Source organism: Piliocolobus tephrosceles, chromosome 1 (assembly GCF_002776525.5).
Source record: "Piliocolobus tephrosceles isolate RC106 chromosome 1, ASM277652v3, whole genome shotgun sequence".
Lineage (NCBI taxonomy): Eukaryota > Metazoa > Chordata > Mammalia > Primates > Cercopithecidae > Piliocolobus > Piliocolobus tephrosceles.
This window is the reverse complement of record NC_045434.1, coordinates 110,938,183-110,964,083: the sequence shown is the minus strand read 5'-3', so window position 1 is coordinate 110,964,083 and position 25,901 is coordinate 110,938,183. Positions and strand designations below refer to the sequence as shown.

The following is a 25,901-nucleotide window of genomic DNA, read 5'->3' as shown; positions in this document are numbered from 1 at the left end:
GACGGCCAACCACCCTGAGACTGCCATGGTAGGGAGGCGATATGTTTGCAGATGCTTAGGTTGACAGCTTCAGCTGAGCTTTCAGCCAACAGCCAGTGTCAACTGCCAGCCACATGAACACATCATACTGAATGTTTAGCCCAGCTGAGCTTCAGATGTTTGCAGCCCGCTGACATCTGATTGTAGCTGCATGAGACCCTAATCAAGAACCATTCAACTGAGCCCTTCCTAATTTCCTGACCCATAAAATAATGAGCAAAATAAAATGACTGTTGGGTTTACACCACTACATACTGGGGGTAATTTGTTTCATAACAATAGTAACCAGAACATGAACCTTACTGATTATCTGGCCAAACCTCCTTGTATAACAGTGGGGAAAACTGAGGCCCAAAGAGGAAAAGACCAGATTCCCCACAACCAAGCAAGGGGAAGATTGGGGGCCGGTGCCCGGGTTTCTTGACTCCCAATCTAGTGCACTCTCTGCCACACAGCAAGAAACTGACAGGGAGGACTCCTCCCCCACCCCCCCACCCCCACCGCCTCATTAATTCCATGCATCAAGCAAGCATGAATCAGGTATTCTGAGTGCCTGGGATTGGGCTGAGCACTGGGAATATACAAACGACTAGGCAAGAGTCTCTGGCTCGCAGAGGCAGTCACAATCTGACTTGGGTGTCTCCCCTCCTGGCACACTCACTGGTGCCAGGCACATTGCTGCATTCTTTACTTACATCATCTTAGGTACGAAGAAAGAAGAAACCTGCGAGATGGGAGACTATGCCTGTCATTCAACCACAAACCCTTACAAAGATTGATCCATGCCAGGCACAGTGCTGGCTGCGGAGCGTAAAGACTCAGTGGGGATCTGCTTTCTGCCCCTGGGTCTGAGCTGCCTGGGTTCTGGGTCCCTCCATTCTGCCCAGGGCTGACCCAAGCAGGGAAGAATCCCTGGACTTCAGGGGCACCCAAGAGGAACCTGAGTTTGGCCTGCCTCTCCAGACAGCTGCTTCCCCTTTCCCCTGGACATTGCTGGAGGGAACCGGCCCATCAGGACTAATTAACTACTCTAATGGAATGAACCAGTTTTTCCTGGAACCTAGCCCAGGTGGGAGGAATCTGTACTTTTCTAGATGGAGAAATACTAAGTGTCAAGGGGTCTTGCCTGCCGGACCCTGGGCTAGCGTGTGTGCGGCGGGCGGCCGGCCGGTGGGGGCAGGGGGGTACTCTCTGGATGCAGGCTGAGTTCCCAGCCTAGGAGCCTTAAACAAGGAGGCCTCTAGGGTCCACTCAGCTGGTGGCCCCCACGTCGCTCTCTGTCCTTGGCCCAACCCCAGCCCTAGCTCAGTCTCTCAGAGTTCGCTGCTGCTGCTTAGGCCTGACATCCCTAAGTGGGGGGAATGTGTCCATGAGCTAACACTCAGGTCCCCTCCAACCCTATGACTCCAGGTCCATAGTGTATAGGCCCTGAGCCCTGCCCAGGCCGGAGCTTCTGGTCTCTTCTCTTTAACAGCGGGGCCCTCAACGTTTGCCTTTGAGCCCCAGATACAACTTCACTGGGATTACATTATCCCAGCAACCCAACCCTGCTTTCAGTCCTGAAGGCAGAGCCGTTTTACTCATCTTCACAAGACCTGAATCACTAGGGCTAGGTTCTCCCCAAAGCCCCCTCCCCCCCCCCCCCCCCCCCCCCGCCCCCGCCCGGAGGGCGCTCCCTTTTGTTTTGGAGCCTGCAAGTTTCTGCAGGCTGCTTGGGGTGTGGGGGGGGAGGCAGGATGACATGAGCTGAGACGCAGACAGGAGGCTGCCAGCCTGCTCTTGCCTTCCCTTCTCTTGTTCCCCCCTGAGCGGGGAGGCCCTATCACCTTCCAATGACTCTGAAAAAGCAATTCAATTTTCCCGGCTGGGAGAGAGCAAGGCATGCTGGGAAAGGATGCTGGCTCCTTGGCCTGGACCTGAAGGAGGAGGGTCAGTCCCTGGCAGGAGCTAGAATACCAAAAAGGGAAAGTGTGAGCACCACTGGATAGGACCTTGCCTTGGCCTACAGCCCCTCACCACAAACGGGTTTCAAAGAAGGAAGATGGAGAGGAGATTGGATGGCTCCAGTAATTCTAAAGAGGCTGAGCCCATACAAAGCTCCCAGTGTGGAAAGGGGAAGGGTAAATGGCTTTGATTTCAGGCTCTCAGCTTCCTACGGACAGGGTCAGCCTCAGCATTCAGAGGGTGAGGACCTTATTATGGAGGGGTGGGCCTGAAAAGGGTGCAGGTGCTTGACAGCCTCCATCGGTGCCCCTCTAGAATCTCCCATGGCCCTCTCTTCCTATTCTTTCGCCACACCCTCAACCCTGATGAGGGAAATCCGCTGTGGCTGACACCGTCTGTGAACTGGCTCTCAGACAGGTGCTCTTCCCTGACAGCCTGAAGAAACCAGGACACTCAGGAGAGGACAGAAGAGAAAAGTTGAAACTGAGGGAAAGAAGCTTGGGGAACTAGGAATTTCCAATAGTGGCTGCTTTGTGGTCTTGCTAAGCCTGTCAGGTATCAAGGTTCTTGGAGGAATGAAGAAGGGAGGGAGTAGGCAGAGTCCCAATGGCAGAGTTAGGCTAGAAGAGGTACCTGAGGTCCTGGAATCGAGAGGAAGCCCAGAATCAGCTGCCACCCCATCTGCCCACATCACAGCCCCCAGAGCTCAGGGCAAGGTCTGGAGCCAGGACATCCTAGCACCACCAGGGGGCAGCACCCTCACATCCATGGTAGGTTGTGTCACAGTAGCCTGGGCAAGGGGCTCTCCTATCCTTCTCCGGCTCTGCGTTTTGAGGGAACACTAAGACCTCACACAAAGAACCGATGGGGACAAGTCCCATAGTGCTAACTGCAGCATAGCGACTCCCACAGAGAGGCACAGGTAACAGGTGAGCCCAGAGCTCTAGAATAAATCTCCAGTAAGGGTGAGGCATTCTCTAGAGGCCTCAGGACTGAGGCTGAGCTCCCCCCTCCGGAGCTGGTCAGTGCACAGAGCCAGGAGACCTGGTCCCATGCACCTTTACCCAGCTGCCTCTCTCAGGCTGGGCCCTCTGTTTTTGTCAGCTCTTCCTAGGTTCCCATGCCCACGTCCCAACTTTCTGATCTCCCTCCCTCCCCTCCTGGCCTCCTTTTTCCCTGGAAACTTTCTTCCTCTATCCATCTCCCCAGGTGCTCATCACCATCCATAAGCACTGCAGACTGGAAGCACCAGTTGGGCAGATTTACTAGAGCGAGTGGCTGTTTTATTCACTGATGTATTTCCAGTGCCCGGAACTGCTTCTGGCATATCGTAGGTATTCAATAAGTATTCATTGAGTGAATAAGTCAATCAGGGGTGGGATACTATGGGTTTTTTCCCCTTGCCCACTACACTCCCTTTCTTCCAATGACTGAGCTCAGTCATCCTGATTAACGGAAAGCAAGGGAGAGACCCCAAGGGACTTTGCCAGGACACGGACCAGATAGGACTTGAAAGTTATTCATTACATTAATATTCTGTGGTTCTTTCTTCCTCACTCCAGCTTCTGGCGTGTCCCGGGTCTTCTCTTCCCAGTTACTCTTGGGATATTTCTTTTCACTGCAGCAAACTCAAAGCCAGCTAAACTCTGAAATACAAACATCAGTTTCGAGAAGCAGGGACTGGGCACAAAGGGGGTGCCAGAAAATGAGTGTTTCTGATTAACACACCTCCCCTGTGTATCAGTACAGATCATCAAAGATCATTGCCATTTTGGTTTTCTGGCCTCATTAATAACGAGACTTGCTTGTAAAACTCCCTTGCATTGGCACTGGGCTTTTAACCTTTCCTGAGACACACACAGGCCCTTGTCTTGTTTTTCCCAGTTGAGCTAGGTACTGCCTGATCTGGAAATGGGAAGGTGCACAGGTGTCCAGGGTAGGTGTGTCATTTACCTTTCATTTCTGCCTCAAGATCTCCTTACATCATCCCCACAGGCATGGAAGCTGCCTGAAGCTGTAAAAAAATAAAAATAAAATTTTTTTTTTAAAAACCTTGGGAATTAATATGAAGATGTAAAATAGGTTCTGGACTTAACAAAAACAAATGAATCTGGAAATTGCTCTTGGGATAGGGCCAGTAAAGTCCTGTTGGTGCCTATGTTTTGGGTATGGCAGCTTCTCAATCACTTAGCAAACAGGTTCTCAGGAGCAGGAACTGTGGGAGCTATTAAGATGGAAAAAGCACAATGCCGCCTGCAGGAGCTCAGGGTTAGGGAGGGGAGAGGAGGCATATACACAGGCAAAGTCAAATTTTAGTGGGTGGAATAAGAGTAGAAGCAGGAGGGGGTCATGAGGCAGGACACAGGCACTTCCTATGTGGACCCCAGAGGAATGACGAGCAAAGGCTTTAACTAATGACTTTTCAGGGCCACCCACCCACCCCACATCCATAACAGGTTTCGCGATGAACAGAGCCAGAGCTACGGTTTCCTTCCAACTGGCACAAGAGGCGTTTCTCTGCCCAAGGCCACCCGTCCCCCATTCCATCGCGGGGGCTTTGGTGGCTGGGACAGAGGCGAAGAGCATCAAGGCCATGGGCGTCTTGGGCTCCACTGGGCCTCCGAGGCGCAGGATGCGGGGCGGGGTGCTCAGAAGGCCCCAACACGGTGCTTGGGAAAGGAGAGGGCAGCCTGATCCTCTCGACAGCGTCTCTACCCTCTTTCTTCCTTAGCCTTCCATCAGCCGCAGTGAAACCGCAACAGTTCGACCAGTTTGGCGGGGAGGGGGCGACGGAGCCGGGCGGAGGTTAGAGGTCAGGGGTCGAGAGCGCTTCAGTGTCAGCGGGCTGCAGTGGGAGGAGCTGCGGGCCCGGGGGAGGAGGGGAGCAGGGCCGAGGGGGGCGGGAGGGGCTGCCGGCGGAGGCGCGCAGGGGCGGCGCGCTGGGCTGGGCACTGGCGGCGAGGAGGTGACGCGCTTGGTTTGGGCTCGGCTCCGGGGAGGAAGACTGCGCTCGGTCGCCGGGGCCTGCAGCTAGCCAGATCGGCCCCGCGCCGCGCCCCGCCCACCCCGCCCGCGAAGGGCGCGCCTGGGCGAGGCGGGGCCCGGGAGAAAAGGCGCCACTGGAGCGTGGCGGCCGCTGCCAGCGCCGGAGGGAGACCAAGAGCCCCTAGGGCTCCAGCCCACCAGCGCCGAGGCGCCCCCTCCCCTATGCCACCTCGCGCCCGCCCCCTGCCGCGCGCGAGCCAAGGCCGGCGCCCCGCCCGGAGATGGGCAGACGCGTAGATGGCGTGGCTCCCAGCGCCGCTAGATCGCAGGAACCCGGCGCCGGGGCGTTGCGCTGAGGCGCCCTCTCCGCTCGGCGCGGGAAGCCTGCAGGTGTCCTTGGCAGCTCGGCCGCCGCCCCGGGTACTCCTTCGTCAGCGCCCAGAGCCCGGCTCCCTAGAGCGGCCCCGCCCCCCAGGCGCCGCGCAGCGCAGGACGCCCCGTCTGAGGCCCCCCCGCCCTCAGCGCGGCCCCCGCAGCGCTGCGCCGGGTCCGGCTCAGCTCCCAGCCGCGGACGCAGGACCCGAGGCTCGCTCCTGCGGGCGTGCTTGTTTTCCAGCTGCCGCCTCGCCCTGCGCAGCCCCCGCCCGCCTGGCCGCCGCGCTCTGCTCTGCCCCGCCTGCCTTCCTCGCCCGGCGCTGGATTTATGAATGGGGGGAAGAGGCCACATGCCGCCGCCGCCGCCTCGTGTTGACCGCAAGCAGCCCGGGCCCACGGAGCTCCGGCTACCGTGAGAGTGTCAGCACGGCCCCGGCAGCCACTCGGAGGACTTGTTGCTGCTGCGCTGCAGCCGCTGCGGGGAAGCCGGCTGCTCCGGGGCTTGGTGCGGTCTGGGAGCCGGAGGGTGGCCCGTGTGAGTGTGAGCGCGCGCGCCCCGGACCTTCGCGGTGCGCCTGAACTGTGCGCTTCCTTGTCTTTGGTCGGGGTGACGGCGGGGGCGTGTCCCCGGCCCAGAGCGTCTGTCTGTCCCGTCCTAGCGGGGGACCGCGTGTGTGCTTGCTTCTACTTCCCCGGGTCCTCCTTCTCTCCGCCTCCCTCTCTCCGGAGCTTCCTGCCCTAACCCCAACCACCTGTGCAACAGAGAAATCCAACTCCTGTCGCTCCGCGTCCTAGGGGGGATAGGCAGGGGCAGGGCCACGCCGCAGAGGGGGCCGCCGCCGCCTCCTTCCTCTTCTTCGTCTCCTCCCCCTCCCCCGTCTGACGCTGCCTCCTCGGGAAGGGTGTTTGGAGGGCAGCGGCCGCCCCAAGCCGGAGCCCCGCAGCGCTTCTTATGATCAGCTCGGTGTGTGTCTCCTCCTACCGCGGGCGCAAGTCGGGGAACAAGCCTCCGTCCAAAACATGTCTGAAGGAGGAGATGGCCAAGGGCGAGGCGTCGGAGAAGATCATCATCAACGTGGGCGGCACGCGACATGAGACCTACCGCAGCACCCTGCGCACCCTACCGGGAACCCGCCTCGCCTGGCTGGCCGACCCCGACGGCGGGGGCCGGCCCGAGACCGATGGCGGCGGCGCGGGCGGCAGCGGCGGCGGGGGCTGCGAGTTCTTCTTCGACAGGCATCCGGGCGTCTTCGCCTACGTGCTCAACTACTACCGCACCGGCAAGCTGCACTGCCCCGCCGACGTGTGCGGGCCGCTCTTCGAGGAGGAGCTCACCTTCTGGGGCATCGACGAGACCGACGTGGAACCCTGCTGCTGGATGACCTACCGGCAGCACCGCGACGCCGAGGAGGCGCTCGACATCTTCGAGAGTCCGGACGGAGGCGGCAGCGGCGCGGGGCCCAGCGACGAGGCCGGCGACGATGAACGGGAGCTGGCCCTGCAGCGATTGGGCCCCCACGAGGGAGGCGCGGGCCACGGCGCCGGGTCTGGGGGCTGCCGCGGCTGGCAGCCCCGCATGTGGGCGCTCTTCGAGGATCCCTACTCCTCCCGGGCGGCTAGGGTGAGTGGCAGGAGCCCATGTCTCCCCATCTTGGGTCTGCAAGGGGTCCGTGGTGGGTGGCCTGTAGGGGCCGGGAGGAGCAGGGACCGAGCCTGACTTACCTTACCACCGCAGATTGTTCCCGCCTTCCTCTCATCCTCCCTCTGAGGCCCGCAGGGGAATTACACACTCCCACCCTCTCCCCTGCACGCTCCATCAGGAGATTGCACACACTTGACTTACTACTTGGACCCAGTCCCAGCTGCCTGCTTTGCCGCATCCCCTCCAGTGAGTGGGGTGCCCAGCTCAGCTCCTCCACCACCTTCTTTGGTCTGCACAGGCCGCCCTATCTTCAGCTGCCCTCCACTCCGCACAGGGCTATGGTCCTGGAGAGCTGGAATTTGGCCTTCTGCTGGGGGCAGGCAGGGTTGAGAGGAAGGAAACTAGGGTGGGTTTTGTTAGATGCTTCCATGCGATGCCATCTCATTTACATCCTCCCAGCAGCTCAGTGTGCCCACAACTATGCACTTCAGAGAGGAGGAGATAGGCTTCAGCATCTTCAGCTCAGAAGAGGCAAAGCTGAGACCACAATCCGGCCTCCTTTCCAGGTTTAGGAGAGGCCTTCTTTCTCCCAGGGAGAATGCCATGCCCCCCAGGCTTCCTGCACACCTGGGATGTCCTGGCCTCAGCTGGGGTGAGAAGAAAATTAAACAGGAAGGACCTAATGTTCTAGGCCCTGCAGGCTCCCACGGCCAGTGGCCAGCCACAGGCTTGCTGGTAATTATACCAGATTTTTGTTACCGCTTTTCTTTCTGCTGCAGCACAAACTATCTTTCCAGAAAGCCCTGGTTCAGATTACTGCTTGAAATGGGTGTATGAGAGAAGGGGGAAGCACAGGTTGATTTAGGCAAGACTTACTACCTCCTCCCCAAGTAAATCCAGTTTCCCTCACCCCTTTAGGTGGAAGGGGAAAATGGGGGAGGAGATGCTTGCCCCATTATGCTTGGACAGCTAAAAAATAAATAAATAAAATAAAAATCCCTGAAGGATGGCTTTAGATTCTTTAAAGAAAGAAAACTCTGGGGGCTGGTGTCGGATCTCATGGTCAGCAGCCTAAAGCCTGGTTGGGGGACTGTCTGGGAGACAGGAAAGAGCAATGTAACTTGTTGGGTCTGGGGACTGCTGCTTGCTGTGGAACCTGGTTGGTTCTTCCGGCATCCCAAATTGTCATGTTAATGAGTCTCAGAGCGCCCTCCCTTTCCCAGCACTCCTGTGCTGGACTCCATCCTAGACATAGAAGAAGGCAGGGTAGAGAATTGGGGAACAGGCCTACAGGGAAAAGCCAGGCTGGCATAAATGCCAGGCCAGGGCAGATACATCTTCTGCCTGAAGGAGAAGGGAGGAACAGAGGTCTCAGGGGCCGTGGCATACTGGGCTGGGGCTGCAGGCAGCCATGAGAAGGCAGGGATCTTTTGCAGGACTGAGAACAAAGCTAGAGGCAACGGCCTGGGTTTCTTTCCTTGTAGCCCTGAGACCGGCTCAGAAGGTGAGGGCACAGTGATGCCCCTGGTCTGGGTCTGCTGTGAATTCTACGGGCTTCTTATGTAGATCACTAACCTTGCTAATGTTAGCACTTGGCTGTCTGCATTAGGGGAGAGAGACGGGCACACATCATTCAGACTCTTTCAAAGTTGGGAGTAGGGGAGGAGACAGGGAGATAGAGATGGGAAAGGGGACAAACCAGGGAAGCAGGGATGGGATGAGGTGGTTAGCGGAGCTAGGCCCTATTTCTGAGCATTCTGGGATTTCTGGGGGCTTTTCACCTACTCTTGTTCCTCTCTGGAATTCCACGTGGCACCCCACATATCACTGAGTTTATTTTCTTCCTAATTCACTGCTGAATGGCCAAGCCAGGGGGGCCTCTTTGAGTAAGCTCAGAGCCTGGCCTGCCCCTTGAAGTCTTCCAGGAACCCAAGGTGTGCTTTGCCCCTTTGACATGGAATCACATCAGCCCAGGCATTCCGGTTGCGGTCCTGAAGTTTATGATGGGGTAAGGTTAATTCTTTCATTTAAACATTGAGAAAACCAGGATTCAGAGACATTAAGTTTCTTGCCAAAGACATTTAACTAATAGCAGAGCCAGGAAACCACCCCTAGTTTCCAGCCTTCTGGTTGTTCATCCTGATGTGAATACCTGAATGGAGTTCTGGCCAGCACATGTGCCAAAAGAGGACTTGCCTCCTGCTGAGGAGCCCAGGCAAAGGCAACCCTCACCTGCTCCCGGGACACACAAGTGGGAATACATAATTTTTAAAAATTAATGAATAACTGCTCATTATTGAGCACCCCAGACAGATACATTGCTTTGTATACTTTACATTTATCTCTAATCCTCCCAATAAGCTTAAAACCCAGTGATTATCCCTGTTTAATAGATCGAGGCTGTGAGAAGGTAAACAGTTGCCTGAGATCACATAGCCAGATAGTGGCCAGGCTTTGAATCAAAGCCAGAGTCCCTGACTCCCAAGCCCTTGCTCTTGTGATTACAACACCTTCTTTCCACTGAACTAGGCTGTTTTTGAGGCAGAGAGCTTGTTTCTTACTCTGGCCTGAGAAGTATCCTTCTGAGGTTCTGTAACTCCTGTGGATGGCATCAGAAAACCCAGGGGCAGATGGAGATGTCAGAAGGAAGACTTACTGTATTACCCCTCCAAGCCTGAGGGTACTGTGCCATGCACTTTAGTTCTGGGGCTGCACTTTTCCCCCTCCATTTGCCCCTGGCTGGTCACGCTGTCCATTTCTTCCCACCCCTGTTCCCCTGGGTATGTGTGCTTCCTTCCCTCGCTCACAGCTACCTCCTTCCTGGAAGGGCCAGCAGCACTGTGGGGTGGTGGGCGAAGAGGGGCAGAGGAGCAGTGCTCTGCCCCGAGGCATCCTTTCGCACACATCAGCCTGGTCATTCGAGTAGTGCATTATGACAGGAGCAAAATGATACAAATGGAAAGTGAACTGAGCTGATTATGAGAGCCTGTTGCCTAGCTACAGACCTGGCCCAAGGAGCTGTTCCGCTCAGGCAGGCTCCTGGGCTGGGATGCTCAACCCTGCTCCACTGTGCTGGGCCCATGGGCAGCTGCTGCTGTGGTTCTGTTTCTGTGGCCTGAGCTGGGAACAGGCACGAGGGGCAGACTGGTCCTGTCCCCACCTGCCTACTGCCCAGGGCAGAGTGAAGGCTCACCATGGAGACTTCACAGCCTCAGGGGGCCCAGTGGAGGTTTGGCAGCGTCCAGAGCTTTAGAAACCTGCACCTTCTTTTCTGAGAGCGGACAAGAGGCCTGAAGAATGGGGCCAGGACGCCCTTCCCCTACCCAAGTCTCCAAGGTCTCCGGGGCAGGGCTGGCTTTAGCTCAGCTATCAGCCTTATTAAGGATTACAGTTCCTCTCCTTTGGCTAAATCAGCACATTTTTCCTGTGATGTTTCCTTTTTGAGTAGAGGAGGGGACCCACAGGAACTCCCTGCTCCAGGAAGGCAGCTCCAGCAGGGTCCTCCCCTTTGTTAAGTGTCAGTTACTATGTGGAGGCTTGGCCTGTGCTTTCTGCTACTACTCATCCGGCCTAGGTGAGGCAGGTATTGTTAACATCTGTATATCAGTATACAGATGAGGAAACAGGCCTGGTGGGGCTTTCTCAAGGTCGCACCGCTTGTGGTAGACGTAGGATCCAAACCCAGGTCTCATGAATCTAAGTCCGTGCTCCTCCTATGGCCTCTGGCTCCTGCCCAGAGAGGATCTCTGGCTTCCAGAGGGTGGTTCCTCACTGGAGAGCTTCTTCCTCCACTCTGCTCTTATCTCTTCCTTTACTTCTCACTCCCTAGAATTGCTCAAGTCTAACCTCTCTTCTTACTGTGGGATTTCCATAGGAAAAATGAAGGGAGGCATGATTAGGAGAAAAGACTAAGGGAAGCTCCCTCGCCCAAGCAGAGCATGAAACCAAGGCCTTCTAGGAAAGGAGCGGAGCTGCATTCCTGCCTGCTGCTTCTGAAGTTCCCTGGCTTCTCTGGTCTGGGCATTGCCTGGGGGACAGGTCAGTGGTCACAACAGGCTTTAGAGTGAGGGCCAGTACTCACTGATGCTGTGCCCTCTGAGCTAGGGTGAGCCAGGAACGTGAGCCCAGGAGGGCAGTACCCTGGCTTTCTGAGCTCCCCAGGAGGGCAGTGCCAGCCTGCCCTGGGCAGCCTCTCCACCTCCTTCCTGAGGAGCAGGCAGGGGCCAGGCTGAAGGCTGCAGGACTCCCTGCACACCCTGCCCTCAGGGCAGCCTCCCGGTTTCCTCTTGGGTTTGTCTTCTTCTCTTGTTCTGAACAAACCAACATTTGTCTCTGAACATCTTCTCTGTGAATGCTGAGGTGTTTCTGGTTGTCACATTTCGGGTGGGGTGTGGAGTAGGGGAAGGGGAGAAAATAGACGAGCTATTTTGGAGACTTGGGAGAAGAGCAGGCAGGCAGGAGCAGAGCCAGGCAGCTTGGCCTTGAGGGTAGGAGACTCTGGACCCTTCACCCCCACCCATGGGCAGTATCAGCCTGGGATGTTGGGCACCAGAGCTCTCTGCCTCCCTTATTCCCTGTGCATAACTGACTTGCCATGACCTCTGGCCCTGCTCCCTTCTGGAATTTTCTTCTGGCTAAGGGGTGGTCACCTGGTCTCTAGCAAGGGTCCTTATCAGGAAGTGGACCTGGCTCACCCTGGAGGGCAGCAAAGGTCCTAGGGCCCCAGTCCCTAGAGGTATTATTGGGCATATACCCTTGTCACTTCGTCCCAGTCAGTGGGTCTGACGACCTCTTCTTCTGACAGGCTCACCAGGACCAGGAGAGAGAGCAGGGGTCACCTTGGCCCCAGTCATTCAGAAAACACTTACTGCACACTTACCATACACATGCCATACACACATGGGGTTCTAGAAATCCAAAGATGAGTCAGAGGGGGTCCCCTGCTCCTGACGAAAGCCAAGTCAGGTGGAGTAAGTGGCAGTCAAGGGAAATTAGGTGACAAGAAATTGCAACAGTAATACAAGATGGATCAGGAGAGGTGCCACAGGAGTCATAAAAAAGTAAAGTTCAATAGGAAATGAGAGGAGGAATCAATAAATCCCACCTCTATGTGGGATGAGATGTAGGAGGTGTTCAGAGAGGCTTCCACAAGGAAATAGAAGTTGAGTTGGGCGGGCCTTGTAGGATACTGAATTAGCACCTTAAATAATTTTTAAAAGAGGTACATTATAAATACATACATACATAAATAAAAGTTCAGCATGGGTAGTGCTAAACCACGCAGCATTAGGGAAAGGGGGGAATTTTCTGGTCAGGCGACCAGCCCAAGCAGAGCTAGGACATTTTGGGGCCCAGATGGGCAATAACCAGGAATTCTGTTAGACTGAATAGTGGCTTCATAGTTTGTGATTCGGGCTAAACTGAATTCCTTCTGGGGTAGGGACTCATCTGTTCTGGGCAACCCAGAGGCCCTGAGAGGCCCCAAGTGCCGGCTCATTGGAGGGTGAGCATAGGTAGAGGTGGGTTCTGGACAATGGGACCAGAAGGTCCTAGCCCAGCATGGGGTGGGGGCAGGGCCAGGTCCTGTTCCAGGGCCACGTCCTGTTCCTAGTGGGAAGGAGGGGATGTTTCTCTACTGGGACCTGGGCCTTAGTGCGGGCCCTCAGCCAGGAACCAGGGATAGCGCAGAGATGCTTTGTTTGGCAGACCCTCTCGTTTCCTGCCTCTTACCCCCAGGACTGCCCCACTGTCTTCCAGCACTGCCTGGGCATGAGGATCTTGCTTCCCCGGAAGGCTTAGTCCCTCAGTCCCTCACCCCATCCCCACAGATCTTACTCTGCTGGTGTCTTTGGCTGTGTTCTCAATTTTCCTTTCTCCTACACTTCATCCTTAATATAGGTTTTTGGGCCTGAGTCTCCTTATGTTTATCTGTCCATCTGTCTCCCTGGCCCTTCTTCCCTGGGCTCTCCTCCCCTGCCCCCGCTGATTGTATTCAGTTCCCAATGATTGGTGTCTATCACCTCTCCCCTCGACCCAGCCTGTGCCAGATTCCTGGAACGCTCTAGGCTTTGTGCTGAGTTTTACAAGTATCATTCCTTCGCATCCTCAAAACAACTGTACAAAGTAAATACTACTCTCATCCCCTCAAACATAGCAAGCAGATTGTAGCCTCAGGACCCTTGCACTACTCATCCCTTCTGCCTCGAACTTTCTGGGTCTTCGTATGCCTCACTCCCTCGCTGTTCAGGGCTGTTCAGGTATCACCTTGTCATTAAGGCCTTACCTGATCTCTCTATTGGAAACAACTCCCCTATCCTCACACCCCTTACCTTCTGTTTCTCTTTATTTTTTTTACAACACTTGGACCACCTGACATACTGTGTATTTTGCTTGTTTATTTGTTAACAGTCTGCCTCCGCTAGAATGTAAGTTCCCAGGGGCAAGGGTGGTTGTCTGGTACTTTCCCAAACACAATGTCTGGTACTTGGTAGGCACTCCCTTTTCCGTTTTATAAATGAAGACCTTAAGGCTTGGAGAGGTTAAGGAACTCATGGAGGTCTCATATGCAGTCAGTAGCAGAGCCCAGCTTGAACCCAGAGGTGTGTGACTTTACATTTCTAGGGACAGTCCAACGATGGGGTTGGTGGAGGAGGCTGGTAATAGTGCTGAACACCTGTGCCTTTGCAGATGGATGGGTTTTCAGCAGGACACAGCCAGCCAGTGTGTCTGAGGAGCCCAGGGGGCACAGGGAGTTGAGAGGAGAGACATTCTCCTGCTTGGGTGATGGGAGCCTGCTGTCCAGGGTGCTGAGACCCTCCTGCATCCTCCCAGCAGGAGAGGAGCTGCCCCTAGTGGAGCCAGTTGACTGGCAGTTTTCTACTTGGGAAGTTTTGACTTCCAGCAGAATCCATGCTCTTTGTGGTGGAAAGAACTAGCAGCTTCAGCCATGAAAATCAGGACAAGCCACTCCTCCCTGGGCCTCAGTTTCTTCATCTGTAAAACAGCAGAAATGGAGTTGAACTGGGTAACTTTCTCCGTCTTTTTCACTTCTAAAGAGCAAAGATTCTGTGATATTTTGGCTCCAGATTCAGCTCACCTCCAAAAGCTGCACGCAGAGGATCCCACCCCTCCTCAACTCTTACTTCCATTTTATGGAGCACTTGTTGGGTGCCAGGCATTTACCATGTAGAAGCTCATTTAATCCCACTGTAACACTGTGAAGGGGGTACTAGTAATGTCCCCATTTTATATAGAGGAAACAGGTACAGAGGTTACCATTCATTTACCTGGTTGAGTGGCAGGGCCAGGATGAGAAATCCTGGAAGTCTAAACCCGGGCCCAAGGCTTCTAGTGTAGGGTTCCTTAGCTGTTCTCTGCCCTTAGTCTTTCAGCACAGGAGCCCATGGGAGGGAGACTCAGATCTCCACTGCCAGCTCTGTAGGATGGCAGGATGGTCCAGTGGGGAATGAATAGAAGACTCGAGGCTGAGGCTTTGGCCTCGAAGCAGGGTGGTGTTGCTGCAACCACCTCTTCTTCCCTTGGCCCTGTTTTGTGCTAGGAAGCCCTAGTCAAGGGAGCTGTGTATTCCTGCCTCCAGAGAGGAAGGCCTGGGGAAAAGCACCATTTGCAAGCAGGGTCAACCACTTACGAAATAATTCAGTTTAGGGAGCAACTTAGGTCAGAAAGGAATAATTTGGGCCCTGAAGGGAAACCTGGGGCCCACCTGGAGCAATGTGCCACAGTTCAGGCCGCATCTCTGTCTCCTTGGGGAGGGAGGGCTTCTTGGGGCCTGCTGAGTGCCTGCTGCCCCAGCCCTGGAGAGGCCACAGTGGAGACTGAGGCCCCACTAAGGCTTCAACAAAGGAGGAGGGGATTATACCCACCCGCTTGGTCAGAGGCGCCAATTGGAAAGAGCTTTGAGCTGAGAGTCAGGAGACTTGGCCTCAGTGTGATCCTAAGCAAAATCATCTGCTGTCTCTTGTGCCTCTATTTCACTTAAAAAATGGGCACACGTGACCACTCTTTAGCTCCCCTCCTCTTCTCAGGGTGGAAGTGAGGGATAGCAGTTAATGGTAGATGGAACAGTTCTGTATTTTGAAAAAAAGCAAAGGTGAGCGGGCAGACAGGAATCCAGAGGGTTGTTCCCTAATCCAGGATGTGGCTGGTACCCATGGGGCCTGAAGGACCCTCTTGCCTGCTGCAGAATGAGCCTGTGGTGGTGGCAGGTGAGGAGAGCAGCGAGGCAGGCTCCCTGGCCCTGCTATGAGAGGATGGCCAGGGCCACGCCGTCCTCCCTCCCTCCCTCTGCTCACCCTCTTGGCAGCTCTTCCTGAACTTGTTTTTCCAAGTCACTAATTAACTTTACGCTCAGTCTCCAGGTGAGCCTACTCTCCTGGCTAACTTTTCCTCAGAGAGCCAGCTTCTGCTTCCCATGGTTCCTGGCAGAATTGGGATATGCTGTCCCTGCCCCTTACCTCAACCACTCTGTTTTTCAGGGGAGAGGGTGGTGCCAGGACTGGATTCCCGGCATGACCAAGGCCATGGACAGGCACTTTTGCCAGCCCACCTATGGATGGCCATGGAGAGCCCACAGGCTGGAGCCATTTACTTAATGCCCACATCAGCCTGTATTGACTTGGCAGCCCCTTTCTCAGAGGAGGAAGAATAAGGCCAGAAAAGGAACTTAAACTTACCTTCACTGGGGAGAAGCAAGCAGGAAAAACTCCAGTAATGTTGTAAAATAGGGAAAGTGGGTCTGTGTAATTCTTATTACACACGCATTTCATCTCCATTCATCCCCTGGGCCCAGCCTTCTTCCGTGCTGTTTCTGACCAACCCATCCAAGTTAAAGTGTAAATGAGGTACATTGAGTGTGTGATGGGGGATTGGTCCTAAGCCCGAGACACACATTCCCATGGGTGAAATAGCAGTCGTCAGGGAACTAAGTGGGAACAGGATCAGTGATTCAGAGATGGCTTTCCCAGGCCTGTGAATTGACCCTGACTGGGAGGTGGTGAAAACATTGTGGTATGAAGAAAAGGTACAGCCTTTGAAGTTAAACAGTTCTGAGTTCAAATCTGGTTTTTGCCCCTTCCAGACTGTGTGACCTTAAGCACGTAGGTAACGTCTCTGATGATCAGTTCATTCTGCATAAAATGGGATGATGAGGCATGCTGTACAGGGTCGTAGGGAGGACTGAAGGTGATTGAAGCATATACAGAGTGCTTAACAGTACCAAGCACGGAAGAGACAGCTGAGGACTGTTCATTCCCAGATCTCCCCCCTCAAACTTTCTCCTACTCCAGAAGCCCTGGAGGTGCTGCTGCTTGCTTCATTTTCCCAGGTCCCCTTGTATTCTTCATTGGTGTTTTGCAGTACTAAGAACAAGGTATGCCTTCCCCATCCCAGTGCAGACTCCCAGGGAGGAAGACCTCTCTGAGTCCTCATTGGATAGGGGATGGGCACATGCCAGTGCCTGCCCACGCAGCCAGGTGGAAATCAGGGTGGGTCAGACAGACATGGGGATTACCAAATGGTACCATGAGGCCACAGACCTCCCTTACCCACCTATTTAGGCACAGCCATATCTGGTCAAGGAGGAAGCCCTGTCCAGCCATCATGCAGGATAGGCCGCAGCAGGCGGCATGAGACTGGACCCCATCAGTGGGCATCCTGACAGTGGTGGATGGCACGGCATGAATAACACATGAAGGCTCCATAATTGGTGTTATTACACATGCATTTCATCTCCATTCATAATGATTGGACACTTAAACCCAGCCGCCGTTCCTCTGCCGAGTGCTGCTGTCATCCTTCTAGCCGAGATCCCAGCAGCTGTCGGCATTAGCCCCTGCCACTCTGATGCTGATGGGTGTGGTTCCTTTTTCTTTGGAGCTCAGAGTTCCAGGAAATGTCAGTTTGTGGGAAGGAGTGAGACTGGTTCTTGTGACCAGACCACCGTCTCCACTGCCATGGTGCATGTTGTCTGCCTTCGGGGACTTCCTCACCATCTAGGCAGTCAGCGGGACATCCTAAGGTGAGAGGCAGAAGAAGAGATTATGGCTCATAGGCTCAGCCAGCAGAAAGTGGTCCAGGTCCATTCTTTGCGGCAACCTGCCTCTGAGCATCCCTTCGTACAATGGACCTCAAACTAGTATGCATTAGGATTACTTAGAAGGTTTGTTAAAACATTGCTGGATCCTACCCTCGGCATTTCTCACTCAGTAGCTTTAGGTAAAGTTTGAAATTTGCGTTTCTAACCAAAGGACCAGAGACCTAATGCTTCTGGTCCAGGACCATACTTTGAGGACTGTTGCCTTAAAGCCCAGTTACTACAACTGTGGTGCCTGGACAAAGAGCCTCACCTGGGTGCTTGTTACAAATGCAAAATCATGGGACCTGCCCCAAGCCTCTGGATCAGGAGTGCATTGTAACAAGATTCCTGTTGCAGCTTGAGAAGCCTTAAAATGCATATGGGTCAGAGGTGGGCAAAGCTATCGAAGGCAGGTCTGGCAGCTGTAGATCCCTAACCAGTTGCTTCCGGCCAAGAGCAGCTTCGGTCTTCTGTAACAAAGATTGGGAATCATTGCCTGAGAGCCCCTAAGCATATGGATAAAGACCCTCTGAGGAGGGACTTCCAGCCCTGTCTCCACATGTTAATCCCACCTCTCACCCTGGAATGCCCTTTCTGGTAACCTTCATGCAGAAGTCCATGTCCCTAGCTGGGCCCATCCATTCTTGTCTGACAGCTGCCCCCTGCTCTCCTCCCCTGCCCATAGGTAGTGGCCTTTGCCTCTCTCTTCTTCATCCTGGTCTCCATCACCACCTTCTGCCTGGAGACACATGAGGCCTTTAATATCGACCGCAATGTGACAGAGATCCTCCGCGTGGGGAACATCACCAGCGTGCACTTCCGGCGGGAGGTAGAGACAGAGCCCATCCTGACCTACATCGAGGGCGTATGCGTGCTGTGGTTTACGTTGGAGTTCCTGGTGCGCATCGTGTGCTGCCCCGACACGCTGGACTTCATCAAGAATCTGCTCAACATCATCGACTTTGTGGCCATCCTGCCCTTCTACTTGGAGGTGGGGCTGAGCGGCCTGTCATCCAAGGCAGCCCGCGACGTGCTGGGCTTCCTGCGCGTGGTGCGCTTCGTGCGCATCCTGCGTATCTTCAAGCTCACACGCCACTTCGTGGGGCTGCGCGTGCTGGGCCACACGCTGAGGGCCAGCACCAATGAGTTCCTGCTGCTTATCATCTTCCTGGCCCTGGGCGTGCTCATCTTTGCCACCATGATCTACTATGCTGAGCGCATCGGGGCCAGGCCCTCTGACCCTCGGGGTAATGACCACACCGACTTCAAGAACATCCCCATTGGCTTCTGGTGGGCTGTGGTCACCATGACAACACTGGGCTATGGAGACATGTACCCCAAGACGTGGTCAGGCATGCTGGTAGGGGCACTGTGTGCGCTGGCTGGCGTGCTTACCATCGCCATGCCAGTGCCTGTCATCGTCAACAACTTCGGCATGTACTACTCCCTGGCCATGGCCAAGCAGAAGCTGCCCAAGAAGCGGAAGAAGCACGTGCCACGGCCGGCCCAGCTGGAGTCGCCCATGTACTGCAAGTCTGAGGAGACCTCCCCCCGGGACAGCACCTACAGTGACACCAGCCCCCCTGCCCGGGAAGAGGGTATGATCGAGAGGAAACGGGCAGGTGAGATTAGGGGTTGGGAAGGAAACTCCCTTTTCCCCCAGCGGCCTAGGGAGTTTCCAAATGAACCTCAGCCTTTGGGATTTGGGCGTGTGTTTTGTGTGGGGCTTCCCTAAGCATAAGAGGTGCCTTTATGAGGGCAGAGTGTTGAGGCCGAATTTCTCTATCCTCTGGCTGGGTCCCTGATAGCTTCCCAAACGTCAGATCTTTGGACTGAGTATTCCACCCAGGGTAGGGTGTGATGAGCAGTACGTGGGGCTGTACATTAGACGCCCTGGTTTTAAATCCAGTCTTGGCCACTGTGTTGTGTGCCCTGAGGCCAGTTACCCCTCCTCTCTAGGCACCTGTAAAATGGGAATAATATCATAGCCTACCCTCAAGATTTTGAGAGACGCGAATGAATGGCAGATATGAAAGTACTTTGAGAAGTTAAAACCACTTTACAAATGTCAGGCACTGTCAATATTAGCCAATGAGCAGGGCAGCTGTTCTTCCAAGGTACGTCAACACATGAATCACTTCTTTGCAAACGTTCGAGTCTGGTATCTTGGCCTAATAAATGTGATAACGTAATAGCAGTGGGAGGCTGCCTTCTGTTCAGCACAAGCTAGATTGAGTCCTGGGCTCAGGGTTTGACATGGGATGGAAAGGAACTGAGGAAGGAGTGGCCCAGACAGTGTTGGGAAGGGGAGGAACATGGAAGAAACTAATATCTGTGCCCTGGAAGGGGAGAGCCTGGGCATCTGAATCCTGTCCCTCAAGGACGGGAAAGGCCATCCCAAGAAAGCTCATCTCCACCCCGAATCAGGAGTTGGGGAATGGAAAACAGCTTAATCCCCAGCAACACGGATTTAGGTTGGAGAGAGGGAAAAGCATCCTGACTGTTACGTGTAGGCTGGGCTCCTGGGAAGGGTATGGAATTCCTGGTTTGGGGAGCTGGACTGGAGCCAGGAGACTAAGGGTAAGCTCTGGGGCAAAGTGGGACTGACCCTGCAGGAGAGGTGCCTAGCTTGGGACACTCACCTGTGGCCTTTGGCATGTGCCTATCATACATGCCCGGGTCCACTTATTCCCTGGGGTCATGTCAGGGGCCTGGGTCTTCCAAAGGCCTTGATAGAATAGCACCCATCAGGCTTCCCATTTCTCCCCCACCAAAGTGGCACTGCTTCCTAATTTGTGAATATTAATCTCCCGGGGAATTTCAGCTGCACTCTGAGGCCCATTCAGCGCATAAAGAGAATCCCGGTATTAAAATGTAGAAGTCCTTAAGTCAGCTCCTCAAGGTACACTTAACTGTGGCCCTGTCAGCCTTGCCCTTAGCCTAACCCTGACAGCAGCCACAGTAAGGGCATGCCTGGCCAATGGCAGGGCCACTGTCTTCAGATAGAGTAGCACCCCCTTCTCCAGATCCAAGGGCCCAGAGGCAAGGGGTGGGGACTAACCACCCAAGGAGGGGTCCCACAGCACTTGGGAGCTGCGTTGGAGCTTTTCCCATGGTATCCTCCTCAGACAAAGGTCAGCCCTAATTGCAGAGGGCTCTAGGTCTTTTGGGCACAGGACTCTGGCCTAGATGCCCAGTGAACAAGAATGACTGTCATCCAGGGAGAAAGCATGGATACCACTTTATAGGTTTAACCCTTGCCGTGCCACCCCTCACCCCTAGCAAGCCAGGTATTCTCCAAGGGAATGCAGACTCATCCAAGAGTCGGCCTGAGCCAGACCCAAGGAGGAAGTAGAGTCTGCGGCCTGCTTTGCGCTGATCTCCTGGGGCAGCCGTCAGCAGGCAGATTTGAGGAGTCGCTGCTCTAGGGCCTCTGCGCTGTGGCTTCATCCCCGAGGAGAGACCCTAGGCTGAGGCTGGGAGGGAAGTCATTTTACACCAAGTGCAGCATCCTGCCTTTTGCCTTCTGCTCCTTGGCTCTGACAACACTGCCTCCCAGGTAGATGCTAGGCCCCTCCTGAGGTTGAGGAAGTAACACTCTGGGTCTGGGAGACCCCAGATGACTCATGAGCAAGGCCCGGGTGGCCCCTCACGCAGCCTCCTTTCTGTGTGCCCCCTTCAGACTCTAAGCAGAATGGCGATGCCAACGCAGTGCTGTCCGATGAGGAGGGAGCTGGCCTCACCCAACCCCTGGCCTCCTCCCCCACCGCTGAGGAGCGCCGGGCCCTGCGACGCTCCACCACTCGAGACAGAAACAAGAAGGCAGCTGCCTGCTTCCTGCTCAGCGCTGGGGACTATGCCTGCGCCGACGGTAGTGTCCGGAAAGGTATGGCTTCCCAAGCTGCACAGGTGGGGAGCCCCCACAGAGCTGAGTCTCCCGAGTCACCCCCCAAGAGCTTGAGGTCCCCCCCTCCCCTGAGAACGTGGCCGCCATCTCCTCTGCCTTGGACGCACCCTCACTTTTAGAATGGGTACCTGATCTCCCAGTCCCTGGATTAGAAAGGCCTCCTCCATCTCAAAGGGCACACGGCTCCCGTCCAGCTGCCCATGGGAAAGAGCAGCGCTAGAGGGTTGAGGGCACACAAGGCCAGGGTCCCCGCCCGATGCTTCCATTGCATCTCTTTCTACCTCTCATTCCCGCTGCTGCCTTCAGGCCCCATTCCACAGGGTCACTGCCAGCCTTTCCCTAGGCCTTCCTTAAACACAGCTAAGCCTTCCCAAGTAGATCACCCCTCGAGGTGCCAGCAATGTTCAGGAGTCAGGGAGCCCCACACATCCTCCCATCCTGCGCCAGGGGTCCTGGAGCACAGGATGGCCGGACTTCCATCTGCAAGCACCTAGAGGGTGACTGTCCTCTTGAGGCAGTGCCAGAGATGACCAGGGGGTGGGGTAGGTGGGCAGGAAGAGTGGGTCCCATCTGAGGAATGTTCTGAGTATTTGGAGAGATAGAAGGAGCAGTCCATCCTCTGCTTGTCAGAAAAGGCTGAAATTCCATCCCCAGGCCCTAAGCCTGGAGCAAGGCAAGCGCAGAGGTTAGGCTGTGGAGCTAGGGATTCCTGGCCTCGGAAAGAGGCTAGGAATGACCAAGGATTGTGGAGGGCCCGCGGTGGCTGAGAACCAGGGGTCTTAGGACCAGGCCCTCCTACCCAGTTTTCGATCACTTATTCGTCTCCCTTGCCCTGTCCCTGTTACCTAACCTCCCTCAACATTCTGCCTATTTCTAGAATAAACCCTGACTCCCTCCAAAACAGAGCTCTTCCCCAGGTTCTCTGCCACTTCTTAACCAGCTGGATTTCCCATCCCCCACTTCCCTCTGTCCCCAAACTCCAGACCCAAACTAGGTTGAGTGAGGAAGGGGCAGTGGCAGCTACGGGAATAGCCTGTGATGCCTCTGTCCCTCTGAAGATGTCCCATGGCCTGCCAGCCCATGCAGGCTCTTGGGCACCTTCTAGTTTCTTTCCCAGCCCTTTCAGTACCACTGTTCCCATGGAAGCCCCAGGCTACCCTGAGTCTAACCAGCCCCTGAAAGGTGTGTGTCCAGCTGTGCTGGGCATGTATTCTGTGGACTGGCAGAAACAGGAATCGCGATCTGGTGCCTAAAAGGAGGTGGTGCAGCAACCCCAACAAAAGACTGCAGATGGAGGGTGCTCAGACCTCTACCCTCGCCTGTGTTCCTTTGTTCACCCCTGTGTCCTATCCTGGAGCCCTGGATTTGGCCTTCTCTTTTGCCTCCCATCCCAAACAGGCAGTGGGTTCCACTGTGTCCTGTTCAGGCCCAAAGCCTTGCTCTGGCTGGACCACGCTAAGCGGACAATCTGGAACGAGCGGTCACTGTGTAGGACTTGAGCACACAGAGCTGAGTGCCACACACACCTGCTTTCCTCCCTGGGCTGTGAGGGGCTCAGTGGAAATAGGTGTGGAAGAGGCCATGAGGGTACCAGTCAGGAGGGACCACGAGGTGCTGGGAGTGGACTGCACCTGGGGAAGGAGTTTCATGTGCACGTGCATGGGGCAGGGGAGCCAGCATCCCACCATCCAATATCCCTGGGGTTCCTGTGGGGCCTGGCTGCTCTATTTTCAAGATGCCTCCACACTGCTTCTTGGCAACAAGCATGTAGCTCAGCCAATTAGAGTGACCTTCGAGAAGAACAGGTGGGTTGCTGGGAAACAGGCCCTGCTAAGCAAGCGTGGCAGTTAACATCGCCAAACTCCTCATGTGCACTCGGCAACTTTCCCCACACCGTACCGTGCCGCACTTCTCCACACTCAGGTTACGCTTAAGACCAGGAGTGAGTGGGGGCCTGGGCCTCCTCCACACAAGCCCGTGTGTCAGAGTGTCGGTTCCCTGGGAGGATGGTGGTAGGTGCTAATTATAATTAGGGCTTCTTAGAGTCAAGAAGGCTGATGCGGAGGCTGTGGGGTCTTTGTCTAGCTGGGCTATCAAGGAGCTAGTGGGGAGCTTAACTGGGGGCAGGACAGGACAAAAGTCAGCTGGGTGTGGGCCCCTGGAGTCTGTCCTCAGGAGTCCAGGAGACCTAGAGGCCAGGGAGAGTCAAGGAGGGCCAGGCCCCTCCACCCCAGCCCAGGGCCACCTGCCCTGCAGTGTCTCCTGGAGCGTGGACCCTGAGGAGCTGCGCCCACTGACCCATGTGCCTTTTCTTCACCAAGGCTGTGGAAAGTCCCGGAGTCTAAACAACATAGCTGGAGCAGCTGGAACCAGCCTGGGGCTGTCTCCACTGGCATCACGATACAGCTCGCCCTACCCTCTGAGAAAGTTCCTGCTCACCCCCTTCCACCCCCTCACCGGCCCACCCCCTGGTCACTCTGCCCCTTAGCTGCACCTTCCCCTCTGGGCACATGCGCACAAACAGGTGCCCTTCCATGCCCTCAACGCTGACTCCCCAGGGCCCACGGGGGCAGCAGGAGGGAGCAGTCAGGACAGAGGAGAACTTAGGTCCCGAGCCTCTCCTCCATAGCTTTTAGCTTCCCGAAAGGTTCAGCTCCGGAACCGGAGAGCAAAGGGGAGAGCGATCCCAGAGCTTCTCCCCATATTGGACTCTTCCTGGGCTGTAGGTGCACACCCCGAACCTGCCTTTTAGCCTTGCCTCCCTCTTGGGGTCCCACCAGGGCCAGTCTCAGCCACCAGGCGTGTGTGTGTGCACAGTGGCCTGGAGCCAGTCAGCCTTGCTGAGCAGTCAGGCCTACGTTAATGTTTTTAATCACCGTGAATGTATTTCCATTCCTCATAGCCTTTAACCAGTAGCCAAACAGCCTGTCTGTCTGTCTGTCTGTCCACCCCACACCCAGACCAGCAAGGAACAAGGCTGTCATGTGGGGCATCTCTGCTGGTGTAAAGGTGGTTTGACTCCTTGGAAGGGCAGTGCCTCTGAGCAGTGCTGCCCTGGGAGAAGAGACCTGATGTTTTCTATCTCCGGCTTGGGGCGCAGGTGGAGGTCCCTAGCGTTGTAGCCTCAGGCTTGGTGCAGGCCGTGGGCGGGCTGCCTAGGCGAGGGAGGCCCTTCCCTCAGGAAGCCTCTGCCCAGATTCAGTGGTGACTCCCACTGGCAGCACCTGGTGTCCCTTCTGCACCCCGAGCTGTGGCATCGCTCTCCACGTTGCTTCCTCTGCTTCTGCGACAGTTTTTCTTCTCTCTCCCTCTCCCTCAAACTCCCAGCCCTGCCTCTGAGTCACCTGCCGTTCCCACCCAGCCTCTGCGCTCTGTATTCCTGCCAGAACCGGAGACTCATCTAATTTCTATAATTAAGTGTATTCATTTACCTAACGAGCCCAGGAGCACAACAGGTTTGTGAGTCACTGGGTGAGCAGGGGTACACCTTGCACAGGGGCAGTTGAGGGGAAGTGTGGGGACAGAGGCCATCTTGCCCCCACCTGCTCCTGCCACTCCCAGGAAGAGGGCCCTCCACAGCCTGAGGAACAAGGTTGCCTCGGCCAAGACGTTTCCTGTTTCACCTGATGGGAATTAGACCTGACAGCAGAGCCGTGCGCCTGGCAATTTTTAGAGTCAGATTATGCAACTTTGCGGAGAGAATGACTAAGTAAGGTCCAGATCTGCTCGTTCCATGGTCGGCAAAGATAGGACGGCAGGGCAGCATCAGGGCTGGGCAGAGGCAGAGCAGATTATTGCATGGAGTTGGGGGTGTTGTGTAAAGCCTGTGCCGGGAGTGTCCCCGTCTCAGCACCTCCCTCAGTCTTGGGCAGACACAGAAATGTCCTTCTGGAAAGGTCTGTTCAGAGTGGGTGCTGGGATTGCCCCTACCCTGCAGTGGTTTGTGGGGCCTGCCTCCCACTTGCTCTCAGAATGAAGTGACTTGACCCCTAAGAGTTGAGAAGAGGGGATGTGGGGGCCTCCATGCAACTGCCCTTCAGGAGGGAGCAGGCCCTTGAAGTGACAGGGATGGGGAAGCCTGTGGAATAGGACGGAGATGCAAGGGCCACTCCCCCAACAGTGACAGGGCTCTTTGGCACAGAGGGCCTGGACTCTGACAGGGACACAACAAGCCGGGTGTGCAGGTTAACAGGGATGCCACCGCTATTTTCTCCTCTGACTTGCCTTTTTGATTCAGGGAACCAAGGCCGCTATTTCTGTGGCAGCCCTCAAGTTGTCAGGAGCCCAAGTTTCCACGGCACCCACCGCCTCCTTCCCTCTTTTCCCTCCCACAGGGCTGGGCCTGCTCATGGCACCCCTATGGTGGGCACAGATGTCCCTGGGCGACAAGATGCAGCAGTGCCAGGCTGGAGCCCTAATGCCTCGGGGAGCTGGCTCCCACACATCCCTCCTGGCTCTCTGGCTTCATCTGGGAGAGACAGAACCCAGATAGCAGGCGGACTGAGTAGACTGTCTGCCCTTATTACCTCTTAGCACCTCTGGGCCTGCCCAGGGCCCTGGGAAAGGGCAGGGTGAGCCCAGGCATTTGCAGAACCCCTGTATACCAGGCACTGCCGCAGGAAGTGGCTGTCTGCACAGGCGTCAGGCTTACCCAGGCCTTTCGCCTCCCTCCTTGGGAGAAGGCTCTCTCCCACCCACCATCTGAGAGTAGAGTTTGTTTTCCTTGGACTAGACTTGGACCTGTACCCGCTACTTTGCTGTCAGACGCCTTTCCCCTGCAGCCTGCAGCTGGAGCTCAGCCCCTTCCCACAGAACTGGGAGGCAGTCTGAGTAGGAGTTCACAACCTCACCTTCCAGTCTGTAGCAGGGCTACTGGCATCCTAGAGGCCAATTTTCAGGGCTTCTGAGAGGTAGAA

General features: G+C 55.5%; 1 protein-coding gene across 3 annotated transcripts in view; it reads left to right on the top strand.

Annotated features, from left to right (window-relative positions):
* Positions 1–5,101: 5,101 nt before the first annotated feature.
* The window catches only part of KCNC4 (potassium voltage-gated channel subfamily C member 4), a 59,306-nt gene continuing 38,506 nt past the window's right edge, over positions 5,102–25,901 (top strand). For 2 of the 3 annotated variants that reach the window (XM_023232613.3, XM_023232616.3), the window contains exons 1-3: positions 6,236–6,964; positions 17,764–18,700; positions 20,761–20,964. In XM_023232613.3, the coding sequence (XP_023088381.1) occupies positions 6,296–6,964; positions 17,764–18,700; positions 20,761–20,964 (1,810 nt within the window). In that variant the 5' untranslated portion in view covers positions 6,236–6,295. Of the gene's footprint in view, positions 6,965–17,763; positions 18,701–20,760; positions 20,965–25,901 lie in introns of all 3 variants that reach the window. The other variant, XM_023232614.3, reaches the window with a different exon arrangement.